This window comes from Anoplolepis gracilipes, chromosome 7, assembly GCF_047496725.1.
Source record: "Anoplolepis gracilipes chromosome 7, ASM4749672v1, whole genome shotgun sequence".
NCBI classification, from domain to species: Eukaryota; Metazoa; Arthropoda; class Insecta; order Hymenoptera; family Formicidae; genus Anoplolepis; species Anoplolepis gracilipes.
The window spans coordinates 4,717,020-4,737,977 of NC_132976.1; the positions used below are offsets into that span (position 1 = coordinate 4,717,020).

Consider the following 20,958-nt stretch of genomic DNA (forward strand, 5'->3'; position numbering starts at 1 on the left):
GGTAGCGCTCCTGAAGAAGCGAGAACCATCAGCCCGAATTAATTAGACCGCCGTAGTAGCGACTCACGAGGATAATTATTAACCTCTTAATTAATTGCACGCCCACCTTACATTCATCTCGCTCTCTTTGCTTTCAGATGGCCACATGATCAACACCAAGTGCTCGTCCTCGCACAATCGGCGGGCTCTATGCTGCAAGATGTCCGTAGAATTTGACAGATTTCTCGACAGCGGCCGAAAGTGAGTATCATTTTCAATTTATAAAAATTCAGTAAAAAAATAAAACCGATTTTAATTACAATGGACTATTAAAATATATATAAACAAATTAGAAATTACAAATACAAATTCCGCATATATATATTCATAACACATAATTTACGAGCGATATCAACAGGGTGCAATGAATGCTTTATAGCATTTTTTTTCATTCTTGTAAATATATTAATCATCTAATTGCGTATGAGTTCTTCAAACATATGCAACATTCTCTTCTAACTATACTCTCGCAATATCACTTTCTTGTCAGGTTAAAAGTTATTCGTTTAATTAGCATCAACGCTTTCATCACCTCGCCGAAGGGTGCAACAGGTTGATTTTTTACACGCTCTTTCGCCGGCCTGCTCATCTCGTTTATTAAGATTTATACTTCCTTTCGTTTGAAGATAGAGGCTCTTATGTAATTCGCACATTCTGCAGAGTAATTATTCATGGATTTATAATGCGCTTTCTTTTTTTCCAAAAAAAGGATGGACAGTGATATAAAGTAAGAATGTTCGCAATCACGTTTACATCTACTTTGCATTTTATTTCTTGTATCTTACACTAAAATTCTAATAAGATCATTCACGCAATGTGATGAGAAAGGATAGCACTGTCGCGCCTATTCTCGGAACAATCATCCGATCTCGAAAGCAGCCGGGTGATATCTGATGATAAGTCGTAAGTACGCCCGGCATATCGCCATCCGGACAAATAAATAAACCGCCGGTGAAGACGGGCTTTATCCGACGTGGAGGTTATCCGGTGCCATACTCGTATCTCTTCTTCGAATAGGTGTCCGGGTCCACCATTACCGCTCCGCTATTCGATCGTACATCGATAACATCCGGTATATCCCTCCAATATACACACACACACATATATATATATATATATATATATATATATATATATATATATATATATATATATATATCCGATTCTATTATATTCGCGAGACATATCTCTATACGTTTGTATACGGTTAACAATGTCGTGAAATGTTGATAATTCTACGGAGATTACGCGCGAGCAAATAGTAAGTATTATTATTTTGGCTAGAAGGTATTAAATACTTTATTCTTATTAGATTGATATACATATATAAAATATTTATCATAGTTGCTTTACTTAATATGCTTCTTTTAATAGGAATGGAATCAAGTTTAATATAAACTCCATTTGTCAATTCACTATCGAACCAAGAAATTTTATCTTCTGATTTTGATATAACTATAGTATAGTAATTTCAAAGTATTCTCTTATTTCTACTGATATTTGTATCCGGAGATTTAATTATACTTTGAAATTAGAGTATTTTCATACATCGTTAAAAAAATCGTGAAATTATTGAAAACAATTTTTTATCTAATTTTTCTTTATTTAGCTTTTTACTCTATATTTCTTAGATATTTTTGATATTAAATATACTATTAAAAATATACTATTTTTTTAAATTTGATTTTTCGAACTCTATTAATGTTTAAGCTATTTTTCGGAGTTTTTTATATAAAAGATTTTAATGTACACACATCTTTGGATATTCGATCCTATCTATTCTATTATAGATTTGAGAATCTAACGTTTATTTTCTTTTCTCTTGAGCCGAATATTCACAACTGACGTGCGTATCACGTTCATCGAACGAACAATCTCGGGGCATGAACAGCCGTTAATGGATTTGCATAGGTGCTTTTTTTTCGAAAGTGGTATCCGCCGCCGTCTCAAGGGAAAAAAGAGCGTGGTTTTTTTTTCACGGTAAACGCGACTGTGCGTAGATACGGCAAACTTTGGTAACCTGCCCGGGAGACTTCCGCGTTGTTTGCGAACGGAGTGTTATTGCGGCGACTTGACCGTCGAAAATTTGTGTTTGCATAAGGTGGCCTAAACACCTACTAATGTGCGCCCAGTTCCACACGTGAGGCATCGTCAAAATATTATCTCTATGCGGAGTGGTAGCGCTTAGAAAAACATGTCTAATGGCTCGTCACCGTCGCCGGATGACCCGTCGCAAACCAATTAACGTAGGCCCGAATCGCAGTCGGCGGTCCCTTTCATTTTCGAGGGAAACATCTTTCTTTTCTTTACGATTTATCCGTGTGCGTTACTGAAAGCTTTAAACTTTAAAGCAAAGAAAATCCAGAAATGCAACGCTAGTCTTCCACTTTTTCTTGTTTTCAATGTCTTCATAATATATGCAATAGGTACAGTACCGGCCAAACATATATCACCTTTAGGATTTTTGAACATAAATTTAATTTAATTTACTTACTTATAAAATTAATTTTTTATATTATTAAAATTAAGTTTTTATATTATTTTATGAAAAATATTTTATTCGGTAAGTTGTATTTATTATCAAAACATATATTATGATATTATAAATATCCATGTACTTTGAATAAAATTATACTCAAATAAAAAATATTAAAGGTGATATATTTTTGGCCGGTACTGTATATGTCTTAAAAAAAAATTCTTAAGTATATTAGTACATTTATTTTTCATCTAAACTTTTACATTACACGTGTTAGACATCTGAATATTATCGCAATAAAGTATTAAGTTTTCTTTATATGGTTTTATAGATGTTTTTAAGTTTTACCACGATTATAAAACGGAAGGCTTCGTCTTTTTAGTCTCTTCAATATAACATTTTCATACGTCATCGTATGCTTTCCTCCTGGTTTACTTGTTTCAGCGACTACTTAAACAAACGGTTTAAGTACCGATGACGGATTGTTATGGGAAATTAGCCTACTGAACACCCAGTGTAGTATGTCGTTTAAATATAGGAGTATAAATATCTTACGTAATATCTTATACATCGTATGTTAATCATATAACTCGTTTACATTAGTCATCGAAAATTGAAGTATAGGAATGTTCTTTTGAAGCAATTAATATTATTTTTTTTTTTTTCGTGAATGAATACGCATTCTACGTGATTCTCTTATTGTTGGACCTTCATAGTAGTTCACAGAAAAAAAAACATCCTTTGTGTTCTTTCAAAAAAATTTACAATGCACCGTGATCTGTGGTACGAAAACGACGAAGGAGAAGAGGAAGAAAAGGAAAGGAGGGTGGGTTGGGTTGTCTCTCATCGAGTTCTCGTTCCTGTGTCGTAAAGATGGGACAGGCGGGGAGAGATTAAAGACGCAGAGTGGTACCAGCTGGTCAGGAAAAGACGATTCAATCTCTTTCTCTTCCTCCTTCTTACTAACCGAAGCCTTTCGAGAGGGCATCGAGAGGATGACAAGAGATAGCCAGGAAAAGAGAAAAAGTGTCTCGAATGTCACATGCGGGCTTGCTGTGCTTCTTATTGCTTTTTCTGTTAACTACCTTCGCTTTTATGGGAACCCTATCTCTGTTGTCCTTCTAGCCTAGATTTACTTTTCGTCTCCTTTTGCATACATTTCATAAGAAGAATGAGAAATAGTTTATAATTATTTATAGTCATTATAATTATTAATTATTTTATATAAATATTTTATTAATTATTTTATAAAAATAAAGGAAAAATTCGATATAATCACATAAATTAGAAAATTCTTAAAAAATAAAAAAAATATAGCTTAAATATTTTCAAATATTCTTATTAGGAGGTTTTCTTTTTCTTTTTTAAAAAATTTAAATTTAAACAATTTAACAAAAGCGACAAATAATATTTGTTTGAATTTGAAGAAATGAGTAATTTAACTATTGTATTTTAGAAACAAGCATATTAATTAATGATTATGAACCGCCCAGATGTTATCGAGATGTTTTCGAAACCATGAGATTAGCTCATATGAAATAACACGTGTTTTTTTTCGCGGCGTGGAATTTCAGTGTTTTATTGCTGCACGTATTATGACTTCTCATTCGTTTAAATTATCGTCGACGATTTCACACCTTGCTTTGTCTAATTATACAGGTATTTTACGCACAGCCACTCAGATCCTTGGTGTCGATAAAGAATAACGGTAAAATGACTGTGGCGCAAATTTATAGAAGAGTCATCGAGATATTTTTCAACGGAATTTTTAAGAGCGAATGTTTTTCTAGCAACACAGGTTGAAATTTTACTCTTATAATTTTTATAAAAAATTAATTTTATGTAGACTACAAATACAAATCTAATGTTTCACACTGTTATTGCGACATTTTATTTCTTTCTTTTATTTTATAGTTAATATTTTCTCGTTGAAATTTTAGCCGCGAAATTAAACTGCAACATAATCTATAGATATAACGGTCACAAATAAATGTAACTATTTTTATTATTTTGAAAAGAAATTTCTATTCGGATAATGCGGAGGAATGCGTGACATTTCAGGTCATCTTATCGTATTTCCAACAAGATCGTGCAGTTTGCACAATGATACCATCTATCATGTTCAAATAATACATACCTTTTCTCCGAGAAATTCTACAGCTGATATATTATCGGTTTTGCAAACTTTTGAACTGGTCTTAGTAGAAAGAATAATATTTTATTATGTGAATAGTTTGGTATTCTTTCTCAGAGAAAGAAATTAAGTGTTTTTAATTTTTAATATTTATAATTGTGTTACTTTTAAACACATGGCGAGCGACTAGGGAGTAGTGATCCATTTACGTTCACGCGAATATTCAGAGTAGACGAAGCACATAATTTATAAGGTCTACTTTATACACGCAATTTTATAATTAAAGTCAATCTTATAAATTATGCTCCACATGTTCCACTTTGAACCGCGGACTTATGTACATATCGATGCTCGCACAACCGTATTCGCGTGTCGATCTCCGATCTTTAAAACGCAGTACGGATCAGAGGAGAAACTCTTCCGTTTTTTTCGCACTACTTTGCTTTCTCGGGCTACCGCCGCTCGGGATGGTTTCTTGGTAATTACGGCGGATATCCTTGGATACAATTACGAGCGCCACGAGCGCGCTGCATCGGCGGGCAAAAAACTTGCACCGCTCCTGGACACGGAGTTCCCGCAATGGTTAACGTCGCGTGACCGCGTATTACATGTATATAGGGCTGCCGGTAATGCCGCATAATAAGCGTTTAGAGATGTCGGAAGGGGACCGCCTTGCGAGCTTTTCCTCGTTTCTTTTCTTTTTCTTTCATCGTGATTTTACCTCCATGGGCACTGCACTCTACGTGCATTATGTTCGTGCGTCCAGATTTCTCAACACGTTGACATAGCAAATGATATACTTGGCACGTTCCTATCGTACTGATTTTTACAAATTTTCTATAGCACAAGTGATATTGCACTCTTCTCTCTTGCTACATATTAAATAATTCAATATATAAAATAATTTGTTGATTATTACATGGGAATTAAAAACTCCATTAAAATTAATATATTTTTGGGAGAAAATTGTGATATATGAATTTTCTTAAATTTTTTTTTAGCAACATCTTTCTCACAATCAGTTTATGAATTCTTAAACTCGCGATAAATAGAAAGACTATATTTCTGTTGATTTACAATGTTTCAAATTTTTAAAACATATTACTCTTATAGATGTTTTTACTAATACAAAATTATAGGTAAAAAGTGTTAATATATATATAATAATTCAGAGAACGAAAACGCTAGATATTTATTTTGTTCGTGATTTATTTAAAATATTAAGTACATAAACAATTTTATATGTATATATATCGACTACATTCCTATTTTCTGGTTTTTACATCCATTCAACAGACTGAACTATGTTTCTCTTAATTCTTATCGATGTTGTCTGGTTCAAGCGTGGGTTGCTGAATTGAGAAATCGTTCGATTTAGAGATGTCCACTGTAATCCCACTTTAAACGGTCGTGTCTTATAGCGTGACAGGTGTATCTTGTAGACATCTGTAAACGTGACATGAATTCCGTTCCTCTTCTTCGAGAATCTAGAACAGCATGGAATATTAGTTTTCTAACTGCACAAGACGCGATGTTTGTATAATATAAACTTAATTTATATTTTTAATAGGATATTTTAATAGGATATTTTTTTAACAAAAGGAAGAATATTGTAAAGTACATCTTATTTTAAAATCAAATTTCAAACTCTACGTATAGTAGAATAAATAGCTTGGAATGTGAACAAGGAATTTAAATATTGTTTTAAGCTATTCTTATTGACAAGCACTTGTCGTAATCAATCTCTTTTATGACGCCACATTTAAGCGCATCGCGTGTTCGAAATGTCAGCATATCGCCATCGATCATTTAATCGGATCGATTATTCGTCGGAGCACAATTGATTTATTTAATGCTCGATCGTTGAACCGTAGTCGTAGCAATTGCTTAGATTTGCCGTTGCGTAATGGCAATAAAATTAATCGGAGTTATTATGATCGCCGCGCGTCATTATGGAAATCGTCAACTCGTTGCATAGAAAATCGAGGTTAATGCCTGCGTACATTAAGTGCGATTATTTGCTACCGGATTATTTTACTTGACGATTGATCCTCTCCCAGGAAACGTAGTTTCTTTCCAGTAATTTCCAGATCACGTAATTTCGAGATGCCCGAAGATATGGACGAAGGGGTCACATTAAGGATAGCAAGAAAAGCGAATTTCATGAGCGAATAGATTGTAGACCAAAGCATATATTCTTGAATCGAAAAGGAATACACTTTACAGGAATTTATTTAAAGATCTGCTCGTATAAATATTTAAACAATGATAAATTTATTTAAAAATAATCTATTACATTGTATCATAAATTGTTAATATTTTAATTGCTAATATAGTTACTTTTAAAAAATTTTAATATCACAAATTTATGTAAGCTCTCAATAATTTTGAATAATTTTATCTCTCTTAAACATTTCTCATTGTTAAATTTTAACACGTACAAAGTAATGCATTCGATCCACAATTAAACACAAGATTTCTTAATTTATAATAAAAATAATAGTTTCTTTACTTTCACATTATAATGAATGCATATATAACAATTTACGAGCGACCTTTCATAAGTTCATCGACATGCTAATGATTGGAATAAAATAAGAAATATGAATGGTTCGTATCTTTAAACGCTCGACGGTATAATCCTCCGGTATAATTGGTGTTTATGAAATCTCGCGGGATACTGTAAAATTCCGAAATCGTTTACGACCACGCGATACCACAGGCTATAAAATCACGTGTCGCACTCGCTGATGTGAGTTATTTTATATTCAGATTTCACGACGAGAATGCGTCTGAAATTACGAGAGTAACACGCGGTATATGTATACACTTCTCAAAGTCCAACGGATTTACATCGTTGCACGAACTCGTTCGTAACAAGTCGCACGCACGGATATACCTTCACACACACACACACACACACACGTATATGTTGTACATTCGTATAGTGCGTGTCGCTATTTGAGTGCAGATCGCCGATGCACAACGCGGGTTCGTGCGGCTCTCTTTTATATGCACCGAAACTGGTTTGCACCTGATACCGGCCTCGCGATCGAATGACGCGTTTCAATGCGTTCTCTCATTCTCTCTCTGTCCGTTCTTCTCGGTCCTCCTCCTTGCTTCGTTCTCGTCTTGTATCTCTCCGCCCTTCGGAGAGTCCGCGTGGATCACGCGAGTCCCCTCGGGCTCATTTGATTCGTTCTTTCGTACCGCGCACCACGATATTTGCTCTCGCAGCGTTCGATATCCTGGTGATTGTCAAGACTACATGTAACCTGTATTAAAACATACGCATAAAATGTATATTGTATTTTATTGCGATTTGTTTTAAAATTGATCTGGCGATTAATTGCGTTTGTAAACTTTTTTTACAGACTAATCATAATAATCTCATAAAAATTGTGTCAATATCTCGAGTTGTATTTTCATTGCATGTAACACAAAGAAATATGTATAGTCAACTTCGATAAGCTATGTCGAGCGTATCGCGATTTTTCGCCTGTAAGATTTCTCTTCTATAAATAAAATGTGCACGTCGATCGCAATTCAATACATACTTTATGCTTTATGATTCATAGACATGCACTGTCCACGAGGTTATTTAGTTATCTTGCAAGCTGTGTCAGAATAGTTCTCATATGTTCTAACATTGCTCACATTGATATAGAGCTATCTCAAAACAAAATAAAATTCGCGATTTATATGTTCTTTTATATTTATCCATTATTAATGAATTAATTCGCTTCACAAACATTTAATTAAAGCACCGATTATTTAATTTATTTTAAAATATTTTGCTATATATATTTAAGAATTCATTTAAATATTTTGTATAATTAAAATCTTTTAACAAAAGAAATTAATAATTAATTTTTTAATGAGCAGCTTGATATTTTAATACTTATTGTTAGAACGTAGCCTGAGTTATATATTAGTGCAGATTCCAAACTGTCCTTTACAAATTCCTGGAATCTTCGATGAGCTCGAGGGAACCCATTTGGTACAGATTTTTTGCCTTTCTCATTATATCGACAATTATATGTACAACTATGGTTCTCTGCATGAATGATTCCATTGAGAATCATGCGAGCGAGGATAGATCGAGAAGAAGGCAGCCTATATAGAAAAATTAATGGATTTGTTTGATCGGATTTATCTGTTTCTTTTCTCGAAAATGCTCAAGTTTAGAGTAACAATAAAGCTGTTATTAAGCGTATGCAAGATAAAAAATATAATCTCTTAAATTCCATGAAATAAATACTTAAAGAATCAATTAACGAATCAAAAAGCGAATGAAGTCGAATGCAAATAGTCAGTTTATTTCTTTTTATATCTAGTGTGTTTTTTTTTTTAATTTATTTATTGAATTAATGTATTTATCGCGAGATTATACATATCAGGTCACATTGAAATCGATGAATTTTAATAGGTTTGCAAATTTTCGATGATATAGTTATGAAAAAAATGTTACACAATTTGTTTTATTGTATTTTCGTCCACACGAATGAGAAGAGATTCTTTACACCGAAAATTTAAATTAATTGAAAAAATTAAATTTATCCGCCACAAGCCTCGATATCCAGAGTATGGATATCCTCGTGGTTCCGGTTTTTTGCCAGTGTCTCCGGAGAAACGTCTTTGCCATCCATCGCGAACACTTGGAAGGCAATTTCTGTTATCAATGTAATATTCTGCAACGAAAGAGGCCCCGGAAATAGCTCATTGACTCTCGCCGCGCCGCTCATTGGTACATCCGGCGCGATGCTTGCTGGTACACAATATAACTTGATATACTCGAAAGTGGAACAAAAGAGTCTATGTGATGTACAGCCTCTGAATTCGTGTCCCGCCTCTCGCCTGACGAGCACCTAACCGATAATTGAGTCGTTTTCCTTTAACTTTACCGCGCTTCTATCTTTGCGATTGCGATGCATTTCCTCTGTCCACCGTCTTCTTGGCAGGCCTTTGTACAGAATGTTCGATAATAAGCCCTTTCATAACTGTAAACACGGTATTCCTTTGCGAAAACTGGAATGATATTTCCGCTATTAAAGTTTAATTTAAAGGTATATTTTCTTGTAGATTTTGAAGTTTTAATATTTAATATCTTTGAATAACTTTTATATTATGTATATTATATATTAGTTACTATAGGCCAAATAATTAATTGCATTGAAAGTAGCTAGTAAATTCCTTTAATTGTTAGTACATATTTATAATTATTGTTATTAAAAAAAAAAAAAAAAAAAATGCATATTTTTCCTTCCGTAAATGCCTTTAAAGTTTTGTTTCTCAATCACAAAATAGACATGTGCTTAGAATCGATAGATCACGCGATGCCGTTAAGTGGCTTACACAAGCCATAATCATACTATTTTTAATATTAAATTTGTCGTGTTTCTAGAATATATGAAGAAAATACATTTTTGAAACTGCAAGATATCTGTACTTTATAAGATCATATAACCTAATGTAACAAGTTGTCGAAGGAAGTTCGATTTACTGAAAATAAGAGTATCATAAGCCAACTCTCGCGAAATCATATCTGCGTAACACAATATTCTTGAGATTGTGAAAAAGAAAATCTTATGGACGATACGTAAGCCCGGCTTGTATATCGAATGTACTCAAATGTCATAGTTCCCGCATCTTCTGTTTCTTTTCTTATTTTCTTTTTCGAATAATATCACATACTTGATACAAGATATCCATGCATATTTCATGTGATTATTTTTCTTTTCTAAAGGGACCAAGAAAAACCGCGAAATAACATTGCTTGAATTTAAAAATAATATAATAATATAATATTAAATAATAAAATAATATAAACATTTATATATTTTTATTTATTATTATATATGTATAAATATTCTTTTGTTATAGTTTATATATTTTATTTTATAATAATTTTTCATTACATATGAGAGAGAGATTTCTCTCTTTTCTTCTTCAAATTTCTTTTTCAAATTATATACATAACTTATGCACTTTCACATAGATTATAACAAGCATGATATGTGAAAACATTGAGAAATATAGATATTTCAGTTTATAGTGTTAATATTTCTAAATTATTTTTTTATCAAAATTTCACATTTGAAAATTTTAATGCTTGTAATGTTTTTCCAGAATATCTTAGTTATTTCGTTAAATATGTATTCTGCTTTGCTCGCGGTTAAACTCTCTACGTTTTACAAAATTTAGAAACGCACAATCGTTTGTGCACTTTCTCGGTGCATACATAACAACGTGTGTAAACGGAGGCAAAGCCTGCAGCGGAATACGAAATGGTTGGTCGTTTGTGAGTAAAAGCCTGTTCTGATATTCACGGTTAATTCTTGGCAAGATGCACGTAATTCTCGTCAGTTCCGCCGCATAAGACAACGCGCTGTCACGGTAGTACCGTCACTGATGCAGTTACAGCCATGTAGTTTAATTTATCGTACGTCAATGCATGCCGTGGTCGCAACGTTTAACGTTGTAAAAGGCGTATAATGTCTACGTGAGATTGACTAACAGACTGAGAAGTTCTATTAGGAATGAACTAATTCTGATATAGTTATAATAATAATCTCATCTGAAATTATTTATCATTACTATTTTATTATTATTATATATATCGCAAAACATTGATTTTTCTCAACGATATGATAATTTTTATCGATTTTCGAAATATCTAATTTCTGCTGTAACCTGTATATTGGCGAGATAATTAAAATTCCATCAAGTATTCTAAATAAACTTATATTAAAATTCTAAAAACGGAATGTCAATTTTAACAAATATAATTATTCAGTTGGTTTAAATTCAACAATCGGTAATAGTACGTGGAATATGAAATACTAATCAAATAGCTCATAAAATCGTAATACTGAAGCAATTAAATTTTATTCTCGGCATGCATCCTATCTGATATAATTGCACGTTTATGTATACATGATTTTATGGTTGTGGTCAGCAAACGATAATTTTGTAATTGTCTACTGATCAGATTTATTATGATGTACACATTTTACTGCCCGCTGCCAGAATTAATGATTAATAATCTTCTTTGCTTTGCTTTGAATAAGCGTTATTATACTCGTATAATAATGTTTAATTCTACAAAAAATATTTTGCATAATTGTCTGAATATACTCATATATGACCAACAAAATGAGTCATACATGATTCATATAGTCAGCAAATTATATATCTAGTGGAATTATAGTACTTTACAGCATCTTTATTACAAAGTTAGATCTTTGCATAATTATTTATAAATTTTTATATTTTTTTATTTTATTTAGAGCGTAAAAAAAAAAAATATATATATATATATATATATAAACAGGGTGTACACTCCCGGGAAAAACCTGGAAAACCTGGTATTCTTAAGGAATTTTATTACCTTGAAAAATCATGGAATTCTAATGGAATTTCGTTAGGATTCAGGAAATTTAAAAAAATGTTAAAAAAGTACTTATTTAAAAAATTTTTTATAAAAATTTGAGATATTTTAAGTTTAAAATCTGGTTAGGTTAAAATATATATTTTTTTGTTTATGTCTATATAAAATTGTTTAAAATATATGTTTTTTGTTTATGTCAAAAAATGATACGCTAAAATAAATAAACTTATTTTAAAATTGCATCTAAAAATATTTTAATTTTACCTGGAATTTTGGACAAAAATACCTGGAAGATCCTGGAATTCTCAGGGAATTCTTTTACAGGGAATTTGAGTATGCACCCTGTATAAAGTTTTATTAAATACTTTACAATAATTTTTATGATAATTGTCAAGCATTATTTTCACAGAGAATAATAATTAAAAGTATTTAAATATATATATATATATATTTTTTTTTTCTACAATTATTCTCGTCGACTATCATATGATTAATCATCAGATAAGACATTATTTTTGAAATATTTGAATAAGATGTATTTTTCGGAGCTATCACGGCGAAGCGAAAATCGATCGCTCAAAGAAGAGCGTCCTTCGCAAAATAACGGCGTATCGTTTCGCGATAGTTACCGCACCGCCAGGCCCGAGTTTAATAATCAATAATTTTCTTCTGGCGGCCCCGGGGCTGCACGTGTCGGACGTGCGGCGGGAATTTTGTCCATCATCGATCTGTTGTCGCGAACGGCGCGGCGCTCCATTATCTGGTCGATATTTTTGCGGCGACTAGACGGGAGGGACCGACCGTCTCTCCCTCTTCGAAACTCGGCTTCTCCCCCTCGCTCTTTATCGTGATCGTTTTATTTGACAAACACTGCGTCCGAGGCTATGCACACTTCCTTCGGGAATCTTGACTTTCATCTGAGCCGTTATAGCGTTCTCGATTTTCGATGCTTCGCGCCCTCAGGCTGCCGATCTATATTATCGTCGCCGGACTCATCGTCAGAAATTGATGAGAATGGGAGACTAAAAGGTAATCGCTGTTAAAGTCGGTTTATTGGCAGCACGGCCGTGTAATAATCTGTAGGACACGCTCCGCCACTTGTGGAAAATTGCGAAACACGCGTTATCGAGATCTTTTCTGGTTTCCAAATTGATCGTCAATCAATCATTTGATCTACATATAACGTTATATGTTTCGTGTCGATAATTATTACGAAAAATTAATTTTCTATAATTTTCTTAATTAAGAAAATCGGTTGTAATTATATTATGATTATAGTACTTACAATATCTTTCTGAATATGCTACATAATTAATGGATCAAAATTAATTTTGCGCGACACGAAAGCACGCTCGCGAAATTGTATGCCTTTCGATAAAACATGACACTTCTGGTTTCACCTGAGCGGGTTTGTATCGAGTGACTAATCGGCTGCCGCTTGCAAGATGTTGCGACGCCCGAGGGTTCCGAGATTGACCTGCGACCTCGTTCCCCTGCAGTCTGCTTGTCTTCGAGACGATAGATCAAACGACTGCGAATTTTCATTGAAGAATGCGTTAGTCAGCGTACTTCTCATGGCAATCCAGAATTAATACTTTTTTATCGTACTTTGCGTGCATAATTTTTAGTGAGTAATGATATGCAATGATATGATAACTATTTTTCTTATAATTTGGATGAATCAGAATTACTATATTTTTTATTTGAAAAAGGGAATATTTTTTTTCGCAAACTTTGTAAGTTAAGTTTTTTTTTAGTGCTCTGTTATATTTTTTATTCTTTATTTTTTTAAATATATTTTGTTTAATATTTTTTTATCATCGAATGTTGTACATTAATATTTTCAATTCTCTATATATTTTCAAAGCGCATAATAGGATCTGCTTTTAATGGATTCACATTTACGAGTTATACATATCGCTCACAGGTGAAACCTATATTTCTGACGTTATTTGCATGGCGATGTGATAAAATCTCACTCGCATGTGCCAGGATATACAGGAAACCCGAACAGAGAACCCCTCTGTCACGTGATAGTATCAATTCGTCGTTAACAAGTCTATTCATCCAGTTCTATCGCACCGAGTCAACGATATTTTACACTTTATATTTCATGTTGAAATTGAGTATGCTAACATTTCTTCGCTAAGAAAAAAAAAAAATGATTCTAACTTCATTAAAGATTATGTGTCTACAGTTAACTTAGGTTAACTTTTATGTAAAATCATTATATGTGATTTTTATTGCTTATTCTTTATTGCTCTTTCTATAATTTTTCTCATCTGGAAACCACTATTCCCAGCGGTATCCCAGTAAAGTCTCTTTATTATTTTCTATTGTGATTCCATGGCTCGTGGTTACGCGGTTACCTGTTCGTTTTCTACGGTGCAGGTGCAGTTCATATATCGTGTTATTTATAATTTACGCGATAAGATCGGTTGTGCGTATCCCGAAAGGCAGAGAACGAATAATATGGAAAATATGGAGTGATATTTTATTAAGCTTCCTGGCAATTATATATATGTACATACTTTTGCTTCTTCACGAGCCGACTTGTTTTTTTTTTTTTTTTTTTTTTTATCTTTATCTTTCCGGTTCTATAGCGTCGTGATTCTTCAATTTTGTAAGTTTTTTTTTTTTACACCAGCTGCAATATAATATAATTGCATATTTAAGAGAGATTACGATATTGAAGAGAGGATTCTTAAAAGTTAGGAATTATTGATAATTATACACAAGTAGTATATCGAGCAGGCGAGAGAGACTATCGTGAAGGCTTCTTTGTGATATGCTCTCTCGGCGATGTTTACTCGCTCTTTAATCGAACGGTTTATTTTATTACTCGCATAATTATCGTAAAATATTAATACTTGATTTTCGATTTGGTTTTTAACGTACTAATAGCGACATTTTAGCAATCTTACCTGCGTCCTAATGATAGCAGTGTCACATTACAATATTACACTTGGACTTAATGTCAGTTGCTCTATCATTAAACGCCTACTTAAGGATTATGCGAAAACGCTAATGCGGGAATTAATAGATTGCGTATTTTGTTCCGAGAATCAGGATATTACTTACAGTGCGATTATTTAAGAACATTATAAGTGTAATTTTATCTCAAACATTTCAGAAAAAAAGAGCGATAATTTTTATATCATTGTATTTAATAAAACACTGGCAATTTAATTACAGCGTGATATTTATTACTCTTAAATCGTAACATTGATTTCTAAAATATAATATTAATTTAAAATTTAATTATGCATTATTTATTATCATTATAGACGCGCGCAATAAATTAACTAATAATATCGTTTTTTATCATAAATTTTAAAAGATAAAAAAATTGCATCTAACATTTTCACTTATTGTTAGTATATATTCTGGTTTAATTCATAAAATTTAATTTCTAAGGATGTCTTTTTTTTCAGAAAAATATATTTGTATTAAGTTTGCAGTAAAAGTTAATGTTTTTTTTAATTATTCACATATTACTGTAGAACATCGAAGATATTTATGATGAATTTGATCAATTTTTTCATGCATAGAATCGATAAAATTATATGCTCGATTAAGCATGTAAAAACCATGTGGTTGATTGGTAAATTAGTGATTAATAGTGACGTTTGGATGCAAAATTACTAACAATTTCCAACGTGTACTGAAGGATATTTGATCGATCGAGCGATCTTAATAGTTCGATTAACGGAATAAGTACTCTCGGAAAATTCGTCGTAAAAAATAGCATACTTGCGTGACACGCACCTGTTAGTGTTCATTTGTTTAATTAATGTGTGCTGCAACTGTGTAATTGCGCCGCGCCTAGATATTTTTTTATGGAATGTGCAAATGAATCATCGAAATGACTAACTGCCGTCGCGGCGAACGTTATTATTAACCGACAATTACTCGCGATACAAATTGGTCCTGTACTTGTCATTATATCATCGCCACGAAGTTCTTCAGTAGGATGGACGGAACAGCAAATAACCGGTTGTGGAAAATTTTTACAAAAATATATCCGAATAAAAGTAAAAATTATTTCGTCCAACGCTCACTTTTCAGATATCGAAGTATGAAAGTTGTGGATTTTGCATATGAAAAACATGCTATTTTATAAATATTAAAATTACAAGATCTCATTAGTGTAAATAAATACTGATTTCAATATAAAAAAATTAACGCTTTAAATTGCAAATTTAACAATGATTATGATTTCAGTATCATATGTTTTGTTATAATTTTGAAAAAATATGCTCAAGTATTTTTACATATCAGGATGTCCGGTAAAGATTATAATATAATTTTATAATATATAATATTATAATATAATTTTATTATTGTAATAAAACTTTACTCAATTACTGTATTCTTAAAGGAATCACTTTTCGAATGCGATCCGTCTTATTCCTCGTTTTCTATCTTTGTATCTTCAATTTTTTCTACGTCTTTTCTCTCGTTCTTCGTAGTTCAGAATAGCTTTTGATAATCGTAGCAGCGCGGACAGCACAGTCGAGACGGTTCGTTACCTTTACAAATCGAATCGGCCGATCAGATTCGCGCCGGATGTGTGCAACAGGTGAAATTACACGTCGAGAAAATTGCCGATCCTCAATCTCCTCTCGCTTCCCTTCCTGACCAGTTTCTTCCTCTTTTCTAATCGCCTTGTACATCTCAAAAAGATTCGAAGATTTTCAATAAAACTCTTGTTTTAAAATTTTGGCTAATATTATTAGTATTTCAATAAATTAGAAAACTGAGATTAAAAACTAAACGCGGATGTTCGTGCGTCGATTTCGGAGAAAATAATTTTTCTTTGCCCCGATATTTTTCTCGCCTACTCTTTAAGAGGGTAAGGAGAGTTTTATAAAATTCTCAAAAATGAGAATTTAAATCTTGGAAAATACATCAAGTAAAACATGTGCCCTGTGCACTTATTAATTTCGTACAAAAATTATTTTCTGCGAAATCGACGCACAAACATCTCCGCGTTTGGCTCTTAATCGCTCAGTTTTCTAATTTGCTTGTTTGTAAACATTAAAGATCCTTATTTCCTCAGTAATTTATTAGTATTCCAGTATTCGTTACGACTTAAAATAATCTATGTAAAATAATTTGTTTCATTATATTTGTTTGATTATATTTATACATATATTATAATTATTACAAAAGTAGCAAGAATATAATAAAAAATACAATAAAATACAATATATTTACACGAGTCGTATTCGCATGAATATCATTGAAACGTCGTTTAATTAGGATCAATTAAATTGTATATGTATTGAGTACTTGGGTAACAACATCTAACGTGCTAATAATAAGAATAAGAAGAACACTGATTCAAACTGCACGATGGATGATGTGTTATTTTGCGATTAGTTTGTCGCATCCCGTTATTTTATATATTAGAACTGAATATACACGCGGAAATGTACACGCGGCGCTCTTCCATTAATCTTTCGCGAGTAAAGTCTGTTTGCAAATATCCAAATATCAAAGCATAAATAGAAACTATCAGTTTTAACACGCGGGGGTCGTGCTCCCGGCACGAACGTGATTTAATATACGTTTGGATCGTGAACACCACGCCCGTCATAACGGCGGCACACGCCAGCCCTGACCTTTTCCACATCCTTCGCTCCTTCCTCGTAAGATCGGGAGATTGCGGCTTCCAGCCGTGATCGGCGCGAATGATGCCTTTATACGGCAGGGACCGGGTTTCGGCGTGCGCCATTTTTGCCCGGGCCGACCTCCTCGGTAGGAATTAATTAAAAATAACGTGCTTTTTGCCGACGAGGCGTTTTGTTCTCCGCAGCCTTGTCTGCCACGCTTGAGAGGAACGTAATACCAAAGTAACGAGTCATGCTCGTACACGTCTTTTTGCCGGCCAATTTAATTATAATCACCGCCCTGATGTATCATCTTGTTCAGCAGATTATTTGATAAGACACAAATTTTCTGATACTAAATGCGCGCGCATCACATGTAAAATTATTTATTGATGATATCTTTCTATTTATTATGTGAAAGTAATTACATATAGAAATCGAGATAGGATTAAATCTATCTTTTGGTAAAATTTTTATTACAAGATATTAATAAAAAATTTCTAACTTACGGTTAGATTTACACACGTTTAATTTTAATGTAATATTCTAAATTTAATTGTAATGTTCTAAATAAACAATATTTAATAAAATCAGAATTAATGCATTATACATTTATGAGAGACAAATTATATGTATAAGAAAAACAGCCAAACAAAAAATGCATAAAAAAGAATGCAAGTAAAGTTGTGTGACCACATATACGATTACATTCATTAGATCGACTGCAAATTATTCGAAAGCCGTCTCTTTGATGGGAATCGAGTCGTGATCAGTTCCCACAGTAAACTACCGCTACCCTTTGCAGTCGCTATTTTGATCATCCCCCTAATTCATCTATTTCGTTGACAAGTGGTCATATTCGGTCAATAGTGATATGGTTGCAACCCCTTACATAATTTTATACTTAAAATACTAGGTGGTTATGCGTTACATGTATTCCATTTTGCAATAATTATTTCAATAGAAAGAGACATAATATAACAATTAAAGAGTTACAAGTTGAAAATTTAATTAAATCTGTTTTATCTTTTGTACATGGCACGAATCAGATTATCTATGATGATAATTTTGCTTTTACATATATTATAGATTACTGATAAACCAAATTGTGAATTATACGTTTAAAATATACTATAAATATATCTGTATATTCATTGTTCTAACAAAACATTAAATATGCAGCAAATGTTGTTTATTTGTAATTTTTAATATAAAAATATATAAAAAATGTTTCTGATAAAAGATAAATATTGAACTTTTTTTCAGTATAGTTGCAAATATAAATCTGTTTTATCTTTTAGTACATAGAATTTTGTACGAATTTGTGTGAAAAAAGAATATATAATTATCTGTTAAGTTATATCTTTTATTCTACATGAAAAGATAAAATGAAGCTTCTAGGATACGATAAGTATCAGGCCTTATTGTTCGTTTAAATAGGATTTTTTAATTAAGATAGTGAATGATTTATTAACGAATCTTGAGCGCGCGGTTGTTGCGGGAATACATCGCGTGTAGATGAGACAAGTTTGATTCGGGAGGCACGCGTGTTGCTGCACGTGTGAGCGTGAGCGCAGCTTCCGGCGAGCGACGTCGGCTTTTTAAAAGCCCGCTGGTGCTTGCACGCGTGGCCGTGTGCAGCCACGTATGGGGGTCCCGCGGGTTTCCCACGGCGGATGTGCACCCAAGTACGTAACACGTACGCGCATCGCCGGGGAACAGGCGATCGTCGTTAACAGAACCATTCGGTCACATGCCACGGGGTTGCCGACCTAGCAGCAGCGAGCCGTTCTTCACGCCCTCGTGCACACGACACACGCCGTCGCTCTCTGACTTATGCTGTCCCTGAGTGCAGGTGGTCGGACGAGGAGCACATTTTGCGCTCGATATATATGTATATATAGTATATAAAATATTTGCAGATATCTCGTGTCCTATACACACACACATACATCATCTGAGAAAAACGCGATAACCAATCTCTCCGCGTCGGACGTTTATTTAATTAATAAGCCGTACTTTGAATATTAATAAAGTAAGATAAAATATTAAGGAAGGCGATTAGTGAAAATAAGAAAGATGTAAAAATATCAAGTTATGTGAATAACGTGTGTTATTTCGTAAATTATATCTCCATATGGCGTGTACTGTAAATTAGGATGTATCTTTTCAAGAATAAAATGTTTTCCGGAAAAATATGGAAAACCTGGGTTTTCGGGGATTTTTTAGTATCTGAAAAAATCAGGGAATTTTCGTGGAATGGTATTTACACTTAGGGAATTAAAAAAATTATCTATGAAGATAATTTTGCTTTTACATATATTATATAGATTACTGATAAATCAAGTTGTGAATTATATGTTTAAAATATACGATAAATATGTGTCTGTATATTCAAATATTTTTTATTTGTAATTTTTAATGATAAAAATACGTAAGTAAAAAATGTTTCTGATGAAAGATAAATATTCAATTTTTTTTTCAGTACATTTGCAAATATAACACTTGAAACTTAAGTGGTTCTGTGTTTTTCTTTTATGTTTGAGGAAATAACATTAGAAAACGTATACAATGAAAAAAAAAACTTCTTTTAGAAAGTTGACCAAAAAATCTTTAAAATATTCTCTTTACTTGGAATTTTGAACCAAAATATCTGAAAAATCAGGGAATTTTTTTAGGGAATTTCTTTACAAGATTGAGTAGATATCTTGAAGAAAATACACGTATTCTTCGAAGCAATGAGGCGTTACCGTGCTTGTAGAGGTTTCTTACCGGCAAGAAACATGGAACTTTTTCTTACGACGTTTATCCACGCACGATCAAATTCCGCGGTTGGGATAAAATCGAGACATCGCTCCGAAACAATATCCATTCGTGGAGGGCAATCGCGCTCGAACGAAAGTAATTCGATCGGTTTCACGCATCCGGTCTCTGCGACCTTCTCGTGAACGAATCGGTCATTTACTTGGTAATTAATAGCGCGCCACACCCACGTCTCATTAAGTCCGACCGAGCGCAATGTCAATTTTATCTGTTTGACGGTATACCTCATTTCAAACACGTGCGTTCCCGCGAACAATTATTGTATAAATGTACAGAGTGTAATTTTCATAAATAAATTGCCTAAATTTAATTGCTCGTACTGTGGCAAAGGATCGGTGATTTATTATGGGACAAAGTATTTTCGAACAATCGTTTAAGTCCTTCAAATCCGTTGAAAGTAGTCATTAATATCGACATTCGGATGTATTATTAATGACATGAGTGCATTACTCTTAATAGAAATCATATATCCGAACAC

At 32.9% G+C, this 20,958-nt stretch overlaps 1 protein-coding gene across 1 annotated transcript in view; it reads left to right on the forward strand.

Annotated features, from left to right (window-relative positions):
- Fng (Fringe glycosyltransferase) overlaps positions 1–20,958 on the forward strand; it is an 88,097-nt gene that overhangs the window by 14,039 nt on the left and 53,100 nt on the right. The window contains exon 4 of the mRNA XM_072895321.1: positions 138–240. Within this exon, the coding sequence (XP_072751422.1) occupies positions 138–240 (103 nt within the window). The remainder of the gene's footprint in view (positions 1–137; positions 241–20,958) is intronic.